We start from the raw sequence: 21,164 nt of genomic DNA, 5'->3' as shown, positions 1-21,164 counted from the left end.
CAAAAGTAATTCACTAGCTGAATGACCAGTTAAAGCACGCCTTTATGGTTTGGAGGAAATAAAACCCTGGTTCTAATGACCTTGGATGGTTACCCATTTCAGTGTCCTTATGATGTTCCATTCATCCGCTAGTTCTAGAGGGAAAAAAAGAAAGAAAACGTAGACACATCAAGGATTGAAGTGTGTCAAAACCTCTAGGATTGAAGTGTGCCTGGACATATAAAATTTCCCCTCTTTTATATATATCCTTATCTGTCATTGTCTGTTTTATGTTTCCCGGTACATAATATTTGCCTGCTATGTGAGTATTCGGCTTTTTTATATAAATTCAAATATACAATACAGAATGACACATTTTTGCGCTTTTAGAATGTGGGTGAAGTATTAGTATTGGATTAAAGCAGCATGGAAAAACACTTGCATAAGAAAAACAAATGAATAAAGGTAATTTTTACCTTTACCATTCGAGTTAACTCTTATCAACTTCGACAAAATGGACTGAGTTACATTTTTTAGCTACATTGTTGATTTAAGAAGGGTTAATCAAATTGGGCTTGAGTTAAATTAGGGTTGAATTTAATGGGGGTTGACTTTCATAGGGGTTGGGTAAAAAGGGGTTGAGTTGCCTGGGAGTCGAGTTAAAGGAGGTTGAGCTAAATAAGGGTTGATTTTTAGGGGGAATTTCAGCTAGTGAATAAAACAAACGACAAAGCAGGTATTTTTGACGAAGACATCTCCTAGACCATTCTCAGTGCTATTGAAAAAAATAAGCTTTTGAAGTAACCTGTAAAGAAAGAAGAAATTATTAAAGAAAATGAAGCTGCAATTAAAATATTATTCAGAATTTGCATTGGACATGAATTCTTTCCTTCTAATTAATGCAGCCTGTCTAATGAACAAATTAGTAATAAGACGACTGATTGATCCTGGTTTTGTCTGTTCTTAATTATTTTTTACTTTCTTTTTTTTCCTTTTTCTTTGTATGCTATGTATAGCCAGTATAGCCTCAATATTTTTTCATAAAATGGCAAACAACTCTTAGAAACGGCTATTTCATCAAGGAGGCACACTTGTGCCTCTATAAAGAGGCGACCCACCACAATGTTAAGCGATTTCAGGTCCTAGAGGTCGCAGAGAGACGGCGGTAATCGAATTTTGTAGCCCAAGCTCAAACTAAGAAACTTGTAAAATTTCATCCTCCTCCAACTTTATCTTCATGGAGTAAACTGGGCTGGAAGTTTGAACCCTCCAACCAGAGCCCCCTTTTAAAGTTGTCCGATTAGGCTGAAATTTTTAAGTCGAGGTTTTCTAGGGCCCGGAAACTTATCCACGAAATCTCAATCTGATTACTCCTTCCCTGTTTTCCAAAAAACAAATATAGCCACTTAAAATTCATATTTTTTTTTCTTAGCCACGCCTACAGGCCACAGTTGGCAACGGATCTGGGTGAATGAGGACTCATTCGAAGCAGAATTCGACCTGTTAGGGCCTTTTGATATTTTCAGACCAAAAAAATTATCCCCCGAATTTACATTTACAAAAAACCTCGTTTTCCTATATTAGCCCATGTTAATTTTTCCCACCACAACCCCCCTTTAACGTTGTCTGATCGGGCTGAAATTTAGAGGATAAGCTTTCCTGGGACCTGGAAGCTTATCCTCGAAATTTCAGCTCAATCTGATCACACCTTCCCTGTTTTCCAAATATCAAGTTTTTTGGGAATTTGCTTGCGTCGAAAATAGCTTCCATTTACTAAAAAAACAATTACAATTGTGTCTGTTTAGTCTTGCGGTTGATACTCAGTAGGTATGGTGAACAATGCATAATAAAGCAATTTTTTTTCATAAAATGGCAAACAACTCTTAGAAACGGCTATTTCATAAAAAGATAGGGCGATCATTAGCTTTATTCCATCCATACCAAAAATTCTATCAAATAGCATACCAGAAACTAGTCGTGTTAATAATTTCATTTTGTTTGCATAGGTTTCAAGGGAACTTTTTCAGAATTTTCTGTTTCTCTATCTCTTTTTATTTTTTCCGTCTGTTTCTTGCTCCCTCTTTTTATTTCTACCCCCTCCTGAAGGAAAAAATCAGTTCAACATGACCCCGGAAACCAGTCATCTATTCTGACATCCTGATGCTTTAATTTTATTTGTGCAGGTATCAGTGTCAGTCTTCTTTTCATGTGGACACTTCTATTGATTTCTCTGTGCTGTGGATGCTGGAAAGGCAATAGTAAAGAAGCATTTGAGACGAGTTGCAGTACAAGAGCTGGAGGAAACTGTCTCCTAATGTAAGCACTCTTCAACAAATTTAATCTTTGTAATATGTTTTTTTGTCAGCAAACCTTTTAAAACTAACCTTCTAAACTAGTGTAACTAGGTGTAAAATTTACTTTCCAAACTAGATACAATAAATACAAATTCTTGCTTCAGTCTTCTTAGAGTGAGCCTGATTAACTGATATATACATTAAGTTTCAGTCTGGCTGTATCCCTCCACCCGTATCCTCATTCCGTTGGTCTGTATTCTATTTTTTGTACTTAATTGTGTATCAGTGCAATATTGAGAAGAAAACACTATACAATCCTGAAAGTATTTTTATATCATTCCCAAAAGCGCTTAATTTTATTTCACCTTTCCTCCCCTAATTTGCAAATATCTTTGCCGTTAAATCTAATTTAACAAAAGACTGAACTTAAACAAGGGTAAATATACATTTTGGGCTACATATTTGCACACTAGGGGGAGGGGAGGGGTCAAGTATAGTGAAGGGCTCTTAGGAATAACATGAGTAAGTATTTTAGGATTTTTTGAAGTGTATTTTAGAATTTTAAGTGTTTCCTTTTTAATAGCCCCAATTTTGTATTGACGCGCTTATTTCTAACCAGGACTTGGTTTATAATACCGATTTGATAAAATCAAAATAAAATAGAAAACTAATCTAGGTGCAACTAAGCTGAAAGTGAAAATAAAATTCAGATAAAAGTAGTGCCCGGTTTTGGGTCGGCCAGATGATTTGGCGACTGGAAATATAAGCTTCTTAAATACAATGGCTATCACCCTTTTGCGATTTGAATCGAGGTCTGCTGTTTTGGAACGTTTCCAATTGTTTTTAAGGGAGCTATCATGTTTCACTGTCACTGGAGCATACTCAGAACTAGTAAGCATAAGATCGACGGCTCAAACACAGGTCGGGCCTTCGGTACCCAGGTTTGGACCTCTTTTAAGTTTTTGGTAAAGGTAGCACCTTGCTATGTTCAAGATTTAAAGGTGTCTAAGGCTGGGCTGTAGTTGGTTAATTCTTGTATGTTTTGATAAACAAGAAATTAATGACATGATAATATCCCCCTGTGCATAAAGGAGAAAGGCCACGAAAAATACCTAACAAAAATAAATATTTTTACATTAGTTACAATTTTATTGTTTTGAGGAAGGGGGTGGGGGTGTTGGAGGTAATGCAACAACGTTCATTTGTCTCCTATTTTATTCTGTATGATATATTGACTTATATTTTCTGTATACATAGAGACATATCATTTTCTTTATTTTATTTATTTTCTTCGAACCACATAATAACTATCATTCTAAATTATTTATTTACTTTCATTTCCAAAATTATCCCAATAGCTCTAGTGTATGTGTTATTCAGTGCGAGGCCAATGAACTATTAGTTACAAGCCGCTAGGTTCCCAATTAAAAGTGTTCCAATAAGAATCGCCTAAGAAACCGTTGAGCAAAAAGATTAACTATGCATCAGACTTGAAATTACTTATAGATTCCAGCTATATAGAGACCAGAAAAACGTTCACTTAGTTTTTAAGGGATTTCAAAACCTCAAAACTAGCTTAAACGTACGACCAATTTCGCCATGACGTACTTGTGTATTTAAAAACAGTAAGACGAAGAAAAAAGGAAGTCTGTGGCCAAAAAGTTTTAAGATGCCCCGTGCTACATAAGGCAAAATATGGTACTACGTAAAAAAAGGGATATTTTGTGCATATCCCTGTGCTACTGAGAACTAAATTCACAATCATCTGCATTCGTATTACCGTTTCAAAAAATAACAGATAAAGAAACATTAAAAGGTGTCCCCAATTTAAGTCTGAAGATCGTTTATCAATATATGAACTTGTTTCATTACTTGTTTGCTGAAGCATAATTAAAGCCACAATTATAATATTAAACAAAAGACAAATGCTGTAAATTTAAATTGAATACAGCAACGGCTGAAAGGTCTGTACACCTGAAAAATTCCAAAGAGTTCTATGAATGTAATGTGTTTCTTTTAAGTCTTGTTTTATATTTTCTTATTTGTTCATTTTCTTTGTCCAATTTAGGTTTCTTTCATGCTTGTTAATGGAAGCACTTGCGAGTCCTCAATTGGCCATTACCCCAGGCATCAGTTGACTACCTATAATCTATTTTTTTTAATTGCCAAAATATATTTTTCGTTTCCTGTGCTAAGTATAACTCACGGGAGAAGGTGGAATAGGTATCTCCTGTAGGGATTATTCTAATGTTTCTTACGTTAACTTGGCAAAATGTCATCTCATGGTAATAGAACAAATAGCTTTTGTAATACAAAAAAATGTTTAGAACCACAGACTAAAAAAATTGGGAATTCTAAAATGACCTATTAATGTCTTTATAGAAAAATTAAATTTCTAGGTTCTCTCCACATGAAATTCTTTACCAAGTTTCTTTTAAACGTCCCCATAAAATTTTTGTACATTTCACAAGTAAATCACTAAAGTGAAGCCTTATAATGCAGCAACTGATATTTTTGTTTAAGAAAATAAAAACAAAAAGCAAGTAATTAATTCTTTTAATAGGAGAAGAAATTCCAAAGTAATTATTTTTATTATAGATCGGTTTTCTTCATTGCAATTTTGTCATGTCCATTGTGGCTGGCTGTTTCCAGTTTGCTCATTATTGGAGCTCACGGACAGGGACTTATTTGTCAAACTCTATATGAAGAAGGATTCACTACACTTGGAAGGATTGCAGATGACTCTAATGACTTTGGTCCGGCTGGTTTCTTTGGCGGTGGCATTTTTAATAATGATTCTTTAAAAGTTCCTCTTCCAGAGGTTTTAAGGTTAGTTAAGCAATGAATTTTTTTTCACAGAATTAACTGGCTTCTGCGTCTTCATTGAAGGTATGTGGCCCCTCACGACTTTATTAGATATCCCTAATTAAATAAAACAAACAGCCAAAAGCTTAGAAGTGGTCTCAGAATCAACCTCAGTTCTACGGAGACTACCAAAGCTATATCAACCTTTTAGAATTTTCTGCTTTTAACCGATCTAAGCAACGATAGGGAAAATGAAAAGTACCATTTTTTTTTCAGAGCGCACTAGATAAATAAGTACTATTCATATTTTCATTTCATTTCATATTTGTAGTTTATTGCAAAATATTAATAAAGCTGTGTATCATAACTGTCCTTAATAAGATACACTGGCCTCTTGAGCATGGGAGACTCTCAAGAGTGAAACTGGGGCTAGCTTCAAAAAGGAAAAATAACCAGCACCATCTAGTTTTGGTGATCTTGTCGCTTGTTATCCTACATTAATTAAAAAAACTTTTTCCACAAAATAAGTTTTTCAAAGAAAAGTAAAGAACTCCATTAAACAAAAAATGAGCAAAAATAAAATCAAATAATCTACCAAGCGTGAAACTCCCACAAATCAGCATCAATAAATAAATGAAACCCAAAATGATCAGAAATTACAATAAATAACCGAGTCAAACTCAAAACGAGCAGAAATTAACATAAGTTGGGCTCAAAACCCTTATGCCTTCCCAAGGCCAGAACATAATTCGCCCTTTACTGAAAAAATATAAATATTTTTACTTTTATAACTTTAATAAATCAAATAAGATTAAGATTTTGATTACTAAATATCAGTAAATGTATATTAAACTGACAATGCACATTAAAAGGTTTTTTTTATTAATTTCTGTTCGTTTTATATTGACATAGTCTTTTCAGAGAAAAAGAAAATAATACTTTAAATGTTTTTGTTTTTTTAAGAATTTATAGTTTGGCCTGCTGTTTGTATGCTGGAGAAAAATTTTCAGCAATTTTTAACAACATACACCCTCTTAAAAATCTGGACACAATAGTAGTGTTTAATTTAGTTTCATACCTCCTCTAGTTGACCTGAAATGGAAAACTTGATACCATTTGCAAAAAAATCTGTTTACTTTATTTGATAGCTTGGATACACTCACGCTATTTTGATTTGGTTAAATTTTAAGAGCAGAAGCAGCCCCGAAAGTTTGAACATCCCTCAGTCGTTCTTGGGGTACTGCTGAGATTCCTTACTGGGAATTATCATTAACACAGTGCATTTTGATTTAATCTTATGGCAACATTTAGTTTTTAAACATAAAGTCAAATGGGAGGGTGGGCGTCGGAGGGGGATTAGTTTCCCTCCAATCACTTTCGACTATTAAAAAGGGCATCAGCCCTTTCTATATTTAATCGAATGAGCCCTTTTCGAAGTTCCTACGACAACTCATTTGATACAAAGTGCCCTGGTCTAAACAACAACAACAACAAAAAATAATACATTATATCCACATCGATCTTTACTATAAAAATGTTAAGCTATTAAAAAGGGTACTAGGCCTTTCGAATTCCAATCGAATGAGCCTTTTTCGAGTTTCTATGACAACATATCCTATAAACACCTTATATGGCCCCAGGGCATAAATTACAACTCTTACCCTAAGGGCTGTGAGGGTGGTTGTCATCCTCTAAGACCTAATTTCCAGAACGTTCAACTACGCTACACAAAATGGCTATCTCCAATTTTGATTGGATGTGTCTGGGAAAATGGTTGGCGTGAGAGGGCCTTAGTCTTTCTCCAGTCACTTTCAACTATTAAAAAAGGCACTAGCCCTTTCAATTTCCAATCAAATGAGCCCTTTTGAAGTTTCTACGACAACGCTTTCAATAAAAAACTTATATTCCCCCAGGGGATAACTTACAACCATCGCCCTTAGGGCTGGGTGGGGGGGTTGTCATCCTCACAGACCTAATTTCCAGAACTTTCTACTACGGTGAACAAAATGGCTATCTGAAAATTTTGATTGGATGTGTTTGGGGGAATAGTGGGCGTGAGATAGGGGTTAGTTACCGTCCAATCACTTTCAATTATTAAAAAGGGCACTATCCCTCTCAATTTCCAATTGAATGAGCCCTCTTTGAAGTTTTTACGACAACTCTATCATTAAAAACCTTATATGCCCCCTAGGCATAACTTATAACCTTTGCCCTGGGGACTCTAGGGGGTTTGTCATCCTTAAATACATAATTTCCAGAACTTTCAACTACGTCGAACAAAATGGCTATTTCTAAGCTTTGATTGAATGTGTTTGGGGAAATGGAGGGCGTGAGAGGGGGGTTAATTACTCTCCACTCACTTCGACTATTAAAAAGGGCAATTTCAATTTCCAATCAAATGAGCTCCTTTTGAAATTTCTACAACAATTTACTATATAAACCTTATATGCACCCAGGGCACAAATTACAACCCTTGCACTGAAAGCTCTGATGGGGTTTTTATCCTAAAAGACCTAATTTCTAGAACTTTCGACTACGTTGAACAAAATGGATATCTTAAAATTTTGATTGGATGTGTTTGGGGAAATGGTCGGCGTGAGAGGGGCGTTAGTTACCCATTTCAATAAAAACCTTATATGCCCCCTGGGCAAAACTTATAACCCTTGCCCTGAAGACTGTGGGGAGAGTGTCCTGCTCAAAGGTATAATTTCCTGAACATTAAACTTCGTGGAACAAAATGACTATCAAGAAATTTTGATCGGATATGTTTGGGGAAATGGTGGGCGTGGAAGGGGTGTTTGTTGCCTTCCAATCACTTTCGACTATTAAAAAGGGCACTAGCCATTTCAATTTCCTATCGAATGAGTCATTTTTGAAGTTTTTACGACGATGCGTTAAGTAAATGTCTTTTATGCCCCCATGGCATAACTCACTACCCTTGCACTGAGGGCTGTGGGGGAGCTTCCTCCTCAAAAACATAATTTCTATCTGGAAATCCAAAACACTGAATAAAATGGCTATCTAAAAGTTTTAATTTGATGTGTTTGGGGAAATGGTGGGCGTGAGAGGGGCGTTAGTTGCCCATTTCAATAAAAACCATATATGCCCCCAGGGAAAGCTTATAACCCTTGTCCTGAAGACTATGGGGAGAGTGTCATGCTCAAAGGTATAATTTCCTGAACTTTAAACTTCGAGGAACAAAATGACTATCAAGAAATTTTGATCGGATATGTTTGGGGAAATGGTGGGTGTGGAAGGGGTGTTTGTTGCCTTCCAATCACTTTCGACTATTAAAAAGGGCACTAGCCATTTCAATTTCCAATCGAATGTGTCATTTTTGAAGTTTCTACGACGACGCGTTCAGTAAAAGCCTTATATGCCCTCAGGGCATAACTTACAACCCTTGCCCTGAGGGATGTGAGGAGGTTGTCATCCTCAAAGACCTAATTTCCAGAACTTAAAACTACGTTGAACAAAATGGCTATCTCAAAACCTTGATTGGATGTGTTTGGGGGAATGATGGGCGTGGGGGGGGGGGCTAGTTGCCCTCAAATCACTTTCGACTATTAAAAATAGCACTATCCCTTTTAATTTACAATCGAAAGAGCCTGTTTTGAAGTTTCTACGACAACGCCTTCTATAGACACCTTATATGCCCCCACGCCATAACTTAAAACCCTTTCCCTAAGGGTTGCAGGGGAGGTTCCTCCTCAAAAACATTTTTTCTGTCTGAAAATCAACTACGCTCAACAAAATGGATATCTCAAAATTTTGATTGGATGTGTTTGGGGGAATGATGGGCGTGGGGGGGGGGGCTAGTTGCCCTCCAATCACTTTCGACTATTAAAAAGGGCACTAGCCACTCCCATTTCCAATCGAATGAGCCCTTTTCGAAGTTTTTACGTCAACTCCTTCGATACAAAGTGCCCGGGTATGGAGAAAAAAAAAAACATATTGTGCCCACATCGTTCTTTACTTAGGCAGCACTAGCGCGCTGCCTATGATTAACTAGGCCTACTGTGTACTGCCAGACCTGCATGCTGGCACGGAATTTCGAAATATGGTCTTTCTGTGTATTCATTTTCTTGTAAATTGGACTCCCCCACCATAGAAAGTAATTTTTTTCTTTTTTTTTTCATTAAATGAAACATCGAAAAGATCGATCCTAAGTTCTTGTAAATTCGAGCTTCTTCCACATACTTATTTTTTCAGGTGTTTTGAACGTAGGGGAGGGCTTAGCAGAAGTAATCATTGGACCTACCAGCCTAGAATCGACTAGCCTATTAAACTCTCCAAAATACCCCAAAGCCCACCAAAGCCTACTATGTGCAGAATGGATTTTCACTAAAAATAAACTTAAAACGGGAAAAAATTCTGATTAGTCATCACTAAAGAAGAAATTTAACAGTTATATTCATAAATAATTTCTGAGACCACACTGGCTAATCATGATAAAACAGAAAATCGAGAAGAAAGGAAGAAAACCTAGACTTTGGCCTAGTCCGGCCATTGAGAACCTATCTTCTAAAGTTCTTCCTCCGGAAGAAACCCATGTTTTGTCTAAGGGACCTAAATTTTGCCTACCTCAAACACAAGTGAATTTCTCAGAGATAGTCTCCAATGTTGAGGCGGATATATTTGGTTCACGTGGTGCTGTGGAAAATCCAGATTTACTTCGAGGAGAGGTGGTTAAGAATATTCTTGATTTCATTCCATATTCCTCAAGGTCGAAAAATTAGGAAACACAAATTCTCAAAAATTTAAAAAAGATCCATATATCATTATCCCCAGGGCTGATAAAGGAAATAAAATTGTTATCCTTGATAAAACTTCATATTATAAAAAAGTTACAGATATTTTATCCGACACCCATACTTACAAACCCATAGATTCAGACCCCACCGATAAGTTCACCCGTATAGTACGAAAGGAGCTAGCAATTTTGCAAACTGAAAGACGTATTACTCCACAAATGTATAAAATATTTTATCCTAAAGGTTGTCCCGCTCCTAAATTTTACGGGCTCCCAAAAATCCACAAAGAGGGAGTTCCTCTACGCCCAATTGTGGCTCCTTATAGTTCTCCGACTGCTAGATTGGGGAAATGGTTGTCAACACTTTTTCGCCCCCTTATGCAAACACAAACTTCATACATAAGAAATTCAGTTCACCTTGTTGAAAAATTAAAAGACATTGAGATATAAAAAGATACAATTTTGGCCAGTTTCGATGCCATTTCTATGTATATGTCTTGCGATATTAAAAAATGTTAACTAGCTCTTCAAAGGAAATTAGAAGATGATATTGATCGAATGGACTACAAAACACTGGATACGTCTCGTCCGTCTTTGCAATAGTTCCTCCTCATGATTCCGATATAATAATCATTTTTCACCCACATCAGGGGTCTACCAATGGGTACAAGTCTTTCACCATTTTTGACAATTTTTTATATAGTATTCATTGAAACCTCTGCTCTGAAAATTTTTCCTATGAAACACCGGTTCTGGGGTCGGTTTGTGGATGATGTTATTTCTGTGCGGGAGCATGGAGGGGAATCACTGAACTCCTTCTTAACTCATCTAAGCACTTTGGACTCTAACCTTCAGTTCACTTTAGAACTAGAACATAACCAAAAACTTCCTTTTCTAGATGTTTTAATTTTTAATAAGTCTCCTGGCCTTGAATTTTCTATTTATAGAAAGCCTACGCATAACGATAGTTATTTGCATTTTTCCTCAAACCACTCTCCCTGCATAAAAAGAGGAGTTGTTATTTCTTTGGTTGACCGAGTAATAAGAATATGCTCAGAGCCTCACATGGTCTCAGAATTAAACTATATTAAGGACATTTTATTTTGCAATGGCTACCCTATAAAAATACTTGAGACCATTATAGACAAAAGACGAAAAAAGGCAGAAAAGAATGCATCAAATCCACAAACCACAACAGATAACGTCCCATTGGTGGATGATAAGAAACTTTCCACTGTTCTACCGTACATTCCAAAATTGAGTGACAAATTGAAAAGAATCCTTAAAAAACATAAACTTAATGTCGCCTTTAAGAATTCAAATATTATACAGAACTTTTTCAACAACGGCAAAGATAAAACCAGCCCCATTCTGGGTAGTGTTGTTTATAGAATTCCTTGTTCTTGTGGCAGTTTCTATGTTGGTAGAACCCAACAGCAATTGGGGGAGAGGTTATCTGAACATAGGTTGTCAATCTACAAGGCCATGAGGTTACGCCAAAGGCTTGAGGTTTTGATTCAGCCTTGGCGCAACATGTGTATGAGAGTCCACATCATTTCATTTTGTTTGACGAAACCTCCATTGTTGCCCCCGTTAAAGGTCTCACGCAAGTTTTTAGGGAGGCAGTTGAAATAAAAAAGCACATTCACCAAAAAGCTATCTCTCAATAGAAACACTGAAGAAACTTTTCTAAGTCCCACTTGTGACGAAATTATTAATTCTGATCGTTTTTACATACATCCGCAAAATTATATTGTACAGTCAAATAGAATCTCCGATAGTAATCAAACTGGAAAGCGACTAGCCTTTAAGAGGGCTTTACGTAAAATAAAATTGTGAAATGCAATTTAGACTTGGGTTTTTTATTCACGTTACCCTTTCACCGTTACTAAGAAAGGGTCGTCCAATTTTGGTTTTGTGTTTTTATTTTAAGGTTTGGTTTTTATATTTTTATCAGTTTTATTCTGCACTGAGGACGGTCAAGCGGAGGTCTTGACCGAAGTATTTGCATAATTTTTCAAGTTTTTCACTGGCTGTTAATTGTACTCGTTTTCTTCCTTTCTTCGCGATTTTGTGTTTTATGTTATATTAATTGTCTAATTTTCTTTGAAGTATCAACCTATCCAAAGAGTTCGTGGTAATAAACTGTTTGCAGGGAGGTGACTCGGTTCAATAGTTACTCAAACTCAAAGTATAAGAGTTCGTGGTAATAAACTGTCAGTAGGGAGGTGACTCGGTTCAATAGTTACTCAAACTCAAAGTATAAGAGTTCGTGGTAATAAACTGTTTGTAGCGAGGTGACTTGGTTCAATAGTTACTTAAACTCAAAGTATAAGAGTTCGTGGTAATAAAATGTTTGCAGCGAGGTGACTTGGTTCAATAGTTACTTAAACTCTAAAAAATGTAACTTAGCTAACAACAGATGGACCAAACGAATTGGATTTTTTTCTTGATTCCAAATGTAAAAAAAATCATTGGGTCTAGTGCCGCCCATCTAAAGCTACGAGTCTGAGAAAATATGCGTGATTTACGAAAAAGGGAAACACCCTCGAAAAATGAAGGAAAAGTAAAGAATACGCTAACCGCACACATGCTGAGAAATTAATTTTTTCAGTTCCTTTACTTATTTTTGCTGCTTAAACTTGATTTCAGATCACCGAATGCTAACCATACTACAGATCATTACCAGTAATGGTGTTGCACCATGGCATGCCTTACTTGACTTGACTTATATCCCATCCGGCCTCTGTGGCTGTATTGGGACTTCTTCTCTTCTTTCGTAGCACATCTTGCAATGTCGGCCACGAAGTCACGTGCCATTTACTCCTCCTGCAAACGTGATTTTTGTGAGTTGATTGGATGACATTCTTCGGATATAACCAAGCCAGTGGAGTTGCTGATTCCTAATTTGGTCACGTTATTGATATCACTATTACACCTTTTGGTACAACTATGGCGCATAAAGACGTTCCAAAAATGAAAATTACATTTCATTTTGAATTTCGCTATAAAGGTATATTGTCGTACTAAAATTGGGCCTCGGGAACCCAGGTGTCTTTGTAGTCATATCGAGAGAACAGGTTGGTAATTTAGGATTACAAAGGCATCTTTAGTCGGTATATCAAATTGCCAATTTATTGACTCTAGAAAACACTGAAAGTGTAAATCGACATCTGTAATCTTAGACACCTTAAAATTTTTGGGAATAGAAACTAGCAAGCTACTGTCCAAAGAATGCAAGGTTTGATCCATGTGTAAAAAAACCGTTTTAACCATAAGTCTAAAGGTCTAAGGAATGTCTTGGGGAGTCCCCCTCTCTTGGGGAAGGCTACCGAGTTTGAACCCCCTTTCTCTTGATTGTTTTGTAACATCATTGCACTAAAAAATGAAAATAATTTTCTCCCACCTCCCCTCTCCAACCCCAAAACGAAATACTTGATACGGCCTTGGAAAAGGTATATTTCCGAAATAACTTGTTTATCTTATGCATGCTCGTAATGGTGACAAAACTAATTAATTTTTCCATAGGTAGTCTCAAACACCTGATAAAATGATACTTGCGCCAGTACAACAAATGTTACAAAAAACTTCGTCTCCTGGCTTGAATGATAGTGAAATTAAATTGATGTTTGCCATAAAAGCTGGTTGAAGTTAATGTATTTGGCTTTAGTATAAGCTTTATTTTCCTTTTTTGTAATAGCCTTTCTATCTCATACTATTGGCTAAAGGAAGTTATAAATGCAAAAATAGTGTAGAAAAAGGGTTACAAAGTTTCTTTTTATTTTAAAAAATGATCAATGGTAATCTTTTTCCGGAGGAAGAAGCCTAAAAGTACCACAGGTATATTGAGATCTCAAAATAATACATTTCCTCTTCTTGTTTTTAACAGGCGGTGTGAAAAGGAAGAATCTGCTTATAAGGTATTTCAGCTTGGGAATTATGTTAATTTGGAAAATTTGACAAATGTGCGTGAGATAACAACGATCGAAAAAGAACTTGAATCCCTTAGAATTGATTTGTCAAATACAATCACCTACTATCCCGATTTGGAAAGTAATTTGGAAAATAGAACCTCAGTCTTGCAAATGGAACTTGCTGCTTTTCGATTAGAGGTAAGACCCTCACTAGTTAATGTAGCTTTTTTCCAATATACAGGGTCGAATAGCAGTATATAACCTTATTAATACGGACGAACTATCAATAATTAGGACTTTACTTTTTTTATGGTTTAATTATTTTAACTCTTATTTTATTTTCTTCTAGGACAAGGGTTGAGAGACAGCTTAGTTACTCAAAGAAAATATTAGACTCTTGAGAAGCATGAGACACTATATTTATTGAATCAGAAGGACTGGGACCAAAAACCCTGTAACTTAATTTCTAGATTTGTATAAATAGCAAAAGTTCAATCGTCCCAACTAATTGATTATAAACAAAACAATTGAAATGACTGTTTTAGAAATACAAACGTATAATACCTGTTTTGAAGGTTTGTTCCAAGCTTAATTTTGAAAAAAAGGGCCACGAAACAGAAAGCAGCATCGCTGGTTTGGACCTTAAGGATCTAGTGCCGTCTTACTTACTTACTATTGGCATGGTCCGGCTATTAAGGATTAACTGAACAGTCATAATAACTTTTTATTTACACCTAACCTACATTGTATTTACACTGGTGATTGTGGGATAGACCTACTGGTAACACATCCCCTTCGAGGAATTCAAGTATTTTGGTTCTGTTGTAACACTAGAAGGCTTGGGGAGTCTTCACCAGTCTAAAAAATGGGCTAAGGACTCAGACGTAAAAAATCAACAACACCAAAGTCTGAGTTTATATAGCATCTGTTTCAGCTTTAATACTGTGTGCTTGCGAGAACTGGCCACTGAAGGCAGAAAAGGACCACCTTTGCTTTCATTATACACTCTGAATTAATAGGTAGTCAAAAATTTCCAATAGCCAAGTAAGAAGCCATTGTGTTCAGTCTAAAGAACTATCTCTCATCATGAAAAGATATTGATTTGAGCCCCTTGGCCACAATTGGTGACGCCCAAAAGCAACAGAGACATCCTCTTCTGCAAGTCTGTACCCTCCTGGAGACGACAGCTGGGAGAACAGACGAAGAATCTTTGGCAAAGAATCAAAGTGGACCTAGAGCCTTGGGGAAGCTTCCGGAGGCATGGTCGAAGATGGGAGAAGGACCGACTGAAGATCGCAACGGAAGCAGCAACTGACAGATCTAAGTGGTGATCAGAAGTAATTCCAAAATTCATTGGTCCTGGGCAGGACGGCTCATAGTCTGGTTCCCGACGGACGTAAGTAAAGTAACATATCCATTCACAACTTGCCAGGCTCAGCCGGCTTAAATTGTCTAGCTTAGTTTTAAGAATCAAATAATCAGGTGAGGGTGTAAGGCATATGTATTTGAAATTAGAAGAGATAGAGCTTTGGATCATCAGTTTTCTATCTCTATGATTATCTGTAAAAAACGATATTAGTAGATAATATAAGGGAGCAAAGGAGCGCTGATTCATATAAGGGAGGGATTATATATTCATATATATAAGGATATAAGGGAGCAAAGGAGCAAAGGAGGCTATTCAAACTAAAATCTTGTTATTTCGATTTTCTTCCTCAGTGGTACAAGTGTGATGTTACTCTCAGAGAAAACACATATTCATAAATCTTTTAGCATAAATATAAATCAAAATTCAAGCCAAAGTTTTTTTTAATCAGAGTTAGCCACCCCAACTGAGAACTTCTTGACAGAATTCTTGAGCTTCTAGTTGCAGTTTAATCTTTTTACCTCATTTTCCAGGCCTCATAGTCTTGGCCTTATTCATTTTTTTTTACCTCCTTCTCGTTTTGAAGATACTTTAGTTTTAAGTAAATCTGTATTTTCTAGTCACAACAACCCCTTTTATCGACGAGGCCAAGTTCTATTGTTGATCAGCTCGAAGTAGCTGCAAAAGAAATATCAAGTCAATCCCTTTCTACCAAGCTGCGTTTTTTAGCTTCAAAAGCTCGTGACGTCATCAACAATCAATTACGGTTTCTGGAAATAAGAAAGGTAAAGCTTTCACAGGCAAAATAGTTCATTATAATTCTGAAAGTGACAACCATTATTAGAGCATAGTGTAGAGGTATAAAGTGTAAGGGTATATATTATATGGGTAGAGGTAACCATGAATTGTACAACAAACAATTCTCATGAAGATCCAGCTCCAGCAACTTCGATGGCTCGGTCACGTACAACGGATGAGTCGGTCCCGTCTCCCAAAAATCACCTTTGAAGGCCAAATTCACGGGTCTCATCCTCATGGTCGTCCCCCAAAAAGGTGGAAGGAAAACTTTGCACCTCACCGCCTCTCGGACCTTCTTCGCCTAGCAAAAGACCGTGAAGCATACAGAAGGCACATCCACGCCGTTACGAAGAAAGAGGCCCCAAGATGACCTTCAAGGACGGATGGGACTTGAGTAAGTAAGTAACCATGAATAGGATGATCAGAAATACTATTTTGGGGGACAGAGGGAAAGATATCCATAATCTTGTAAGCAAAATGAAATCATAAAATGTTCTCCAAAAAAGAAAATTTTTCTAAATTGGAGTGAAAACTCAACTTCGCTCTTTACTTTCATCAGAAAAACTTGGTATTTTAAATTAACCTTTGTTCGTATTTTAGGTTTTGAATTTGAAAATAAAGACAGAAAACCTTGTATACAAAAAAAGTGTTCATCAAACGGGTGGAGAAACTATAAAAATCAACGGTAGTTTTTCTTAAAACCGAACATTAAAAATGGGTCTTCTTTGCATCTCTGTTAAACATTCCCTTAAAAAATTTTGTCACACAATGAGTCCATAAATATTTTATACCTGGCTTACATAAGAAGAATGACGTCATAAAATGTCTAGATGCCATTGCATGGCGTCATTGTACATAGCGTCATTGCAATTTTTTAAACATGTATGACGGCCTTGTAATTCTTTCTACGTGACGTCATTTTCAAAAACCAAAATTAAGGCTCTTAACGATTTTCCTCATACTTCTGACCGATCTAGATCGCTTTTTATGCGAGAATATTTCCAAAATTCCAAATTTTCCGAAAAAATATTGAGCAGTTTTTGAGAAAATACATATATATATATATATATATATATATATATATATATATATATATATATATATATATATATATATATATATATATATATATATATATATATATATATATATATATATATATATATATATATATATATAATAATAAATGTGTATATGATTTATTTAAAGACCGTCTACATACAAAAAGAAAATGACGGAGCACTACAAAGAGATAAAACAAAAACAGAAAACAAAAGTAAAATATTGCTGTACAACTATGCCGACGTAACTAGAGTTGAAGAAGTCGGCTCCAAGCATGACTTGAAATCTTTTGTTTGTGTTTTTCATAAGTTTAGCATCAGCTATAGTAGGATCTGCTATTCACACACTATTAATTAGCTTTGAATTCCGTGTCTAAATGGGATATCTCATTAGGTGTTTTGCGAAACGGAAGAAAGTGGAGCTGATTTTCAATATATCAGCATTAGTAAGAATCTTCTAAAAGGATGCAATGTAGAGGATGCGAGGGAGAGCAACAATGTTGAACAGTGTTGGAAGATAACGGCAATTGAAATGAAGCCTAGCAGAGACTATGGTAGCATAAAAGCTGATTTGAGGCATTTGATGTCTTCTGTTAGGAGATGACGAGTGTGGGAAATGGTATTTCCAATGGGAATATCAAGGTAAATGATTTGATCAGAAGGGCAGATCTTTTAATTCCCAAATTCAATTTTGCGAGTAAATGGGTCTTTCCAGTTAAAATAAGGTTGGACTTTTCAGCGTTAATATCATGACCAGATTTGAAGTATTCTGCTTGCAGTTTTTGGAACGTTTCAGAAATTTCGTCCAAAGATGGGCTGATGTTAAAAATTTCATCAGCATAAGTGACTAAGAGAATACTGAGGCCAGAAAGGACGCAAGAAGCTTCACGCTGGTCCTGAGATTCCAGGACATAATTATTGCAATAACAAAGTGAAGCAATTGCACCTTGCCTGGATCCTCTCTTAACTGGTACAGTTCTACCCAGTGGCCTTGTCATTTCATTTTGATTAGGAGCAATCTTAAGACGGACTCATAGCCTAGCATACATATCCCTTTGAGATCTGATGATAGCCGAATTTATTCCTATCTTAACAGCCCTTAAAAGTATAAGGAGGGTGGATCAGTGAGTCTAAGCCATGGAAAACATCATGACTCGCCAAGGCTAGTGAAAATCTGTAGAAGAAGCATCGAGCAAGCATCAGCAACAACTAAAAGGGTGGCTGCACATGCAGTGCCATGTTGAAAGCCAAGTTTATGTGGAGGCATCTAATATATTTTTTTCCAAGTTCTCTTATGAACAGTAGTTAATGTAGCTTTGAAAACTATTAATTAGCGTTGAATTCCGTGTCCAAATGGGATATCTCATTAGGTGTTTTGCGAAACGGAAGAAAGTGGAGTGGATTTTCAATATATCAGCATTTATAAGAATCTTCTAAAAGGATGCAATGTAGAGGATGTGAGAGAGAGCATCAGTGTTGAACCGTATTGGAAGACAACGGCAATTGGAACGCAGCTTAGCAGAGACTATGGAAGCATAAAAAGCTGATACGAGGCATTTGATGTCCTCTGTTAGGAGATGACGAGTGTGAGGAATGGTTTTTCTAACGGGAATATCAAGGTAAATGATTTGGTCAGAAGGGCAGATCTTTTTATTCCCAAATACAATTTTATGAGGAAGTGGGTCTTTCCAGTTAAAATAAGGTTGGACTTTTCAGCGTTAAATTCATGACCAGATTTGAAGTATTCTGCTTGCAGTTTTTGGAACGTTTCAGAAATTTTGTCCAAAGATGGGCCGATGTTAAAAATTTCATCAGCATAAGTGACTAAGAGAATATTGAGGCCAGAAAGGACGCAAGAAGCTTCACACTGGTCCTGAGACTCCAGGACATAATTATTGCAATAACAAAGTGAAGCAATTGCGCCTTGCCTGGCTCCTATCTGAACTGGTACAGTTCTACCCAGTGGCCTTGTCATTTCCTTTTTTCTTAGGAGCAATTTTAAGACGGACTCGTAGCCGAGCATACATATCCCTTTGAGATCTGCTGATAGCCGAATTTATTCCTATTTTAACAGCCCTTAAAAGCATAAGGAGGGTGGATCAGGGAGTCTAAGCCATGGAAAACATCATGAATCGCCAATGCTAGTGAAAATTTATAGAAGAAGTATCGAGCAAGCATCAGCAACAACTACAAGGGTGGCTGCACATGCAATGCCATGTTGAAAGCCAAGTTTATGTGGAGGTATCTAACATTTTTTTTCCAAGCTCTTTTATGAACGGTACTTCATGTAGCTTGCTTAAACTGGCTTATGCAGTAACGGGCCTGAAATAATTGCATTTGATGGATTTTTTTTGTCTTTTTTGGAATAGGAGAAAGATCCAAGCCTTGTGTAAAAATCATCTGCAGCAGTACCGTGAAAGTTTTCTTTGCTTTCCATCTATGTCCAAAGCAACCCCCCCCCCTAAGAAAAAATTATGTATACTTCCGCAATAACAAATACTATACGTAAATAATGAGCGAATTTCATAACTTACAGGCCTCCCTCCACGGAGTTTGGGGGATCATTTTGCACCAAAAATACTTAATTATTTGATAATTCAAATATACCGCACAAAATGGCTATCTCAAGATTTTTATCAGATAATTTTTGGGGAAAATGAGAGTGGGAGGAGCCCAGTTACCCTAAAATCTTTTTGTTCACTTAAAAAGGGAACTACAACTTTTAATTTCTGTTCAAGCGCACCACCTCCCAATCTTCTAGGACAATTATTTCGATTCAATCACCCCTGAGAAAAAAACAAAAAATAAACAGGCATCCGTTATCAGATCACGGATACCTGTTTTTAATTAAAATCAAGTAGTTGCGGGCATCAAGCCATGGCTAATTGTAGAAAAAGCCAAGACAGATAGTCGGGGTGAGAGGTAAATCTGGCGAAAGCCCTTTTTCGGATTGTATAAAAATAATATCATTTTCACTTGTTGATCACCGTGATCAGATTACGGTAGCTAGATTTTGTCATCTGGTAAAATTAGCAAAATTCCACATTTTTGCAGACAAGAGCTCGAAACTTCTACAGTAGGGTTCTCTGGCACGTTGAATCTGATGGTTGATTTTCATTAAGATTCATTTAAAATTAGGGTCTTTCCCCGCTATTTGAAATTCAGGCAAAATTTCTCAGGCTTGTAACTTTCGATGGGTAACACTAAACATGATGAATCTTATATATTTGGAATCAGTATAATAAGGTGATTCTTTTGATGTTTCTTTTGATATTGAAACTCTGTTTGTTAGATTTTCACATACTATTAAGCCGAATCGCTCCTTACTTACAGTTCGTTACCACAAACTGTTTGATTTATTTCTACAGATACTGGCCACTCTTTACACTATGCAGAATCTTGTGCTGTTCCATTGAAGCGTTGCCATCTAGAAACAGTTCCGAAGTGGCGTTAAAATCAAAGTATTGTGTCTCTCCCAATATTGTGATTCAGCAAAGTTTTGGCTACATCCATTGATCTGAATGCGACTGACCACGTTCCGGTCGTTTTAATTCCATACATAACGCCAAAAAGAAAAAAATTGCCAACGAACATCAGAACCACCGCAAGAAAATCAAAGAACAGTTGAGGTATTCTTTCTATGATGCTGAACTTTCTCCACCAGACCCCCAACTTGAACACAAATATTCTGAAGAGGTTGACCAATTTTTGCATGCATTCTCCTACTCTGATTCTAGAGTATCCACAACGTCTCTGGCTAATGATATCATGAACCTTAAACTGAAGCTGTCACGAGGCATAGAATGGAATTCACACTCTAAATTTCAAAAATTGTGACCCTGCACTTTTAAAACGCTAAAGTTTTCATTGTTTTAAAAAGCAAAGTTGTGAAAAATAGTCAAACTTTAGTGTAAAGAGTGAGGCGTTGAGGAGGAGATAGCCCCTTTCATATACGGAATAATTTCTGTTTGTTTTAAGCTTCAAAGCCGCTCCTTACTTTCATGACTTGTTTTTTTAATATATATGCAAAACTTGTTTTTTTAATATAAGGAGAATGCGTTTTTCCTCAGCAGGCAGCTGTGAGTGCTTGATTAGAAGGACAAACGGTACCTTAATTTTGGAAAGGATTGTAGAAACACTACCCCAATGCAGTTACGGGTTAATTAATCATCAACAACGTACATACAATGGGTC

The 21,164-nt window shown here is 36.4% G+C and overlaps 1 protein-coding gene across 1 annotated transcript in view; it reads left to right on the top strand.

Annotated features, from left to right (window-relative positions):
* The window catches only part of prom (prominin), a 142,830-nt gene that overhangs the window by 92,865 nt on the left and 28,801 nt on the right, over positions 1-21,164 (top strand). The window contains exons 9-12 of the mRNA XM_089099206.1: positions 2,163-2,295; positions 4,872-5,102; positions 13,721-13,943; positions 15,732-15,896. Of these exons, the coding sequence (XP_088955332.1) occupies positions 2,163-2,295; positions 4,872-5,102; positions 13,721-13,943; positions 15,732-15,896 (752 nt within the window). The remainder of the gene's footprint in view (positions 1-2,162; positions 2,296-4,871; positions 5,103-13,720; positions 13,944-15,731; positions 15,897-21,164) is intronic.

This window comes from Artemia sp. Qi Xiang Cuo, chromosome 13, assembly GCF_049724085.1.
Source record: "Artemia sp. Qi Xiang Cuo chromosome 13, ASM4972408v1, whole genome shotgun sequence".
In the NCBI taxonomy this organism is placed as follows: domain Eukaryota; kingdom Metazoa; phylum Arthropoda; class Branchiopoda; order Anostraca; family Artemiidae; genus Artemia; species Artemia sp. Qi Xiang Cuo.
Note: the sequence above shows the minus strand (reverse complement) of the source record. Positions and strands in the feature narration are given on the sequence as shown.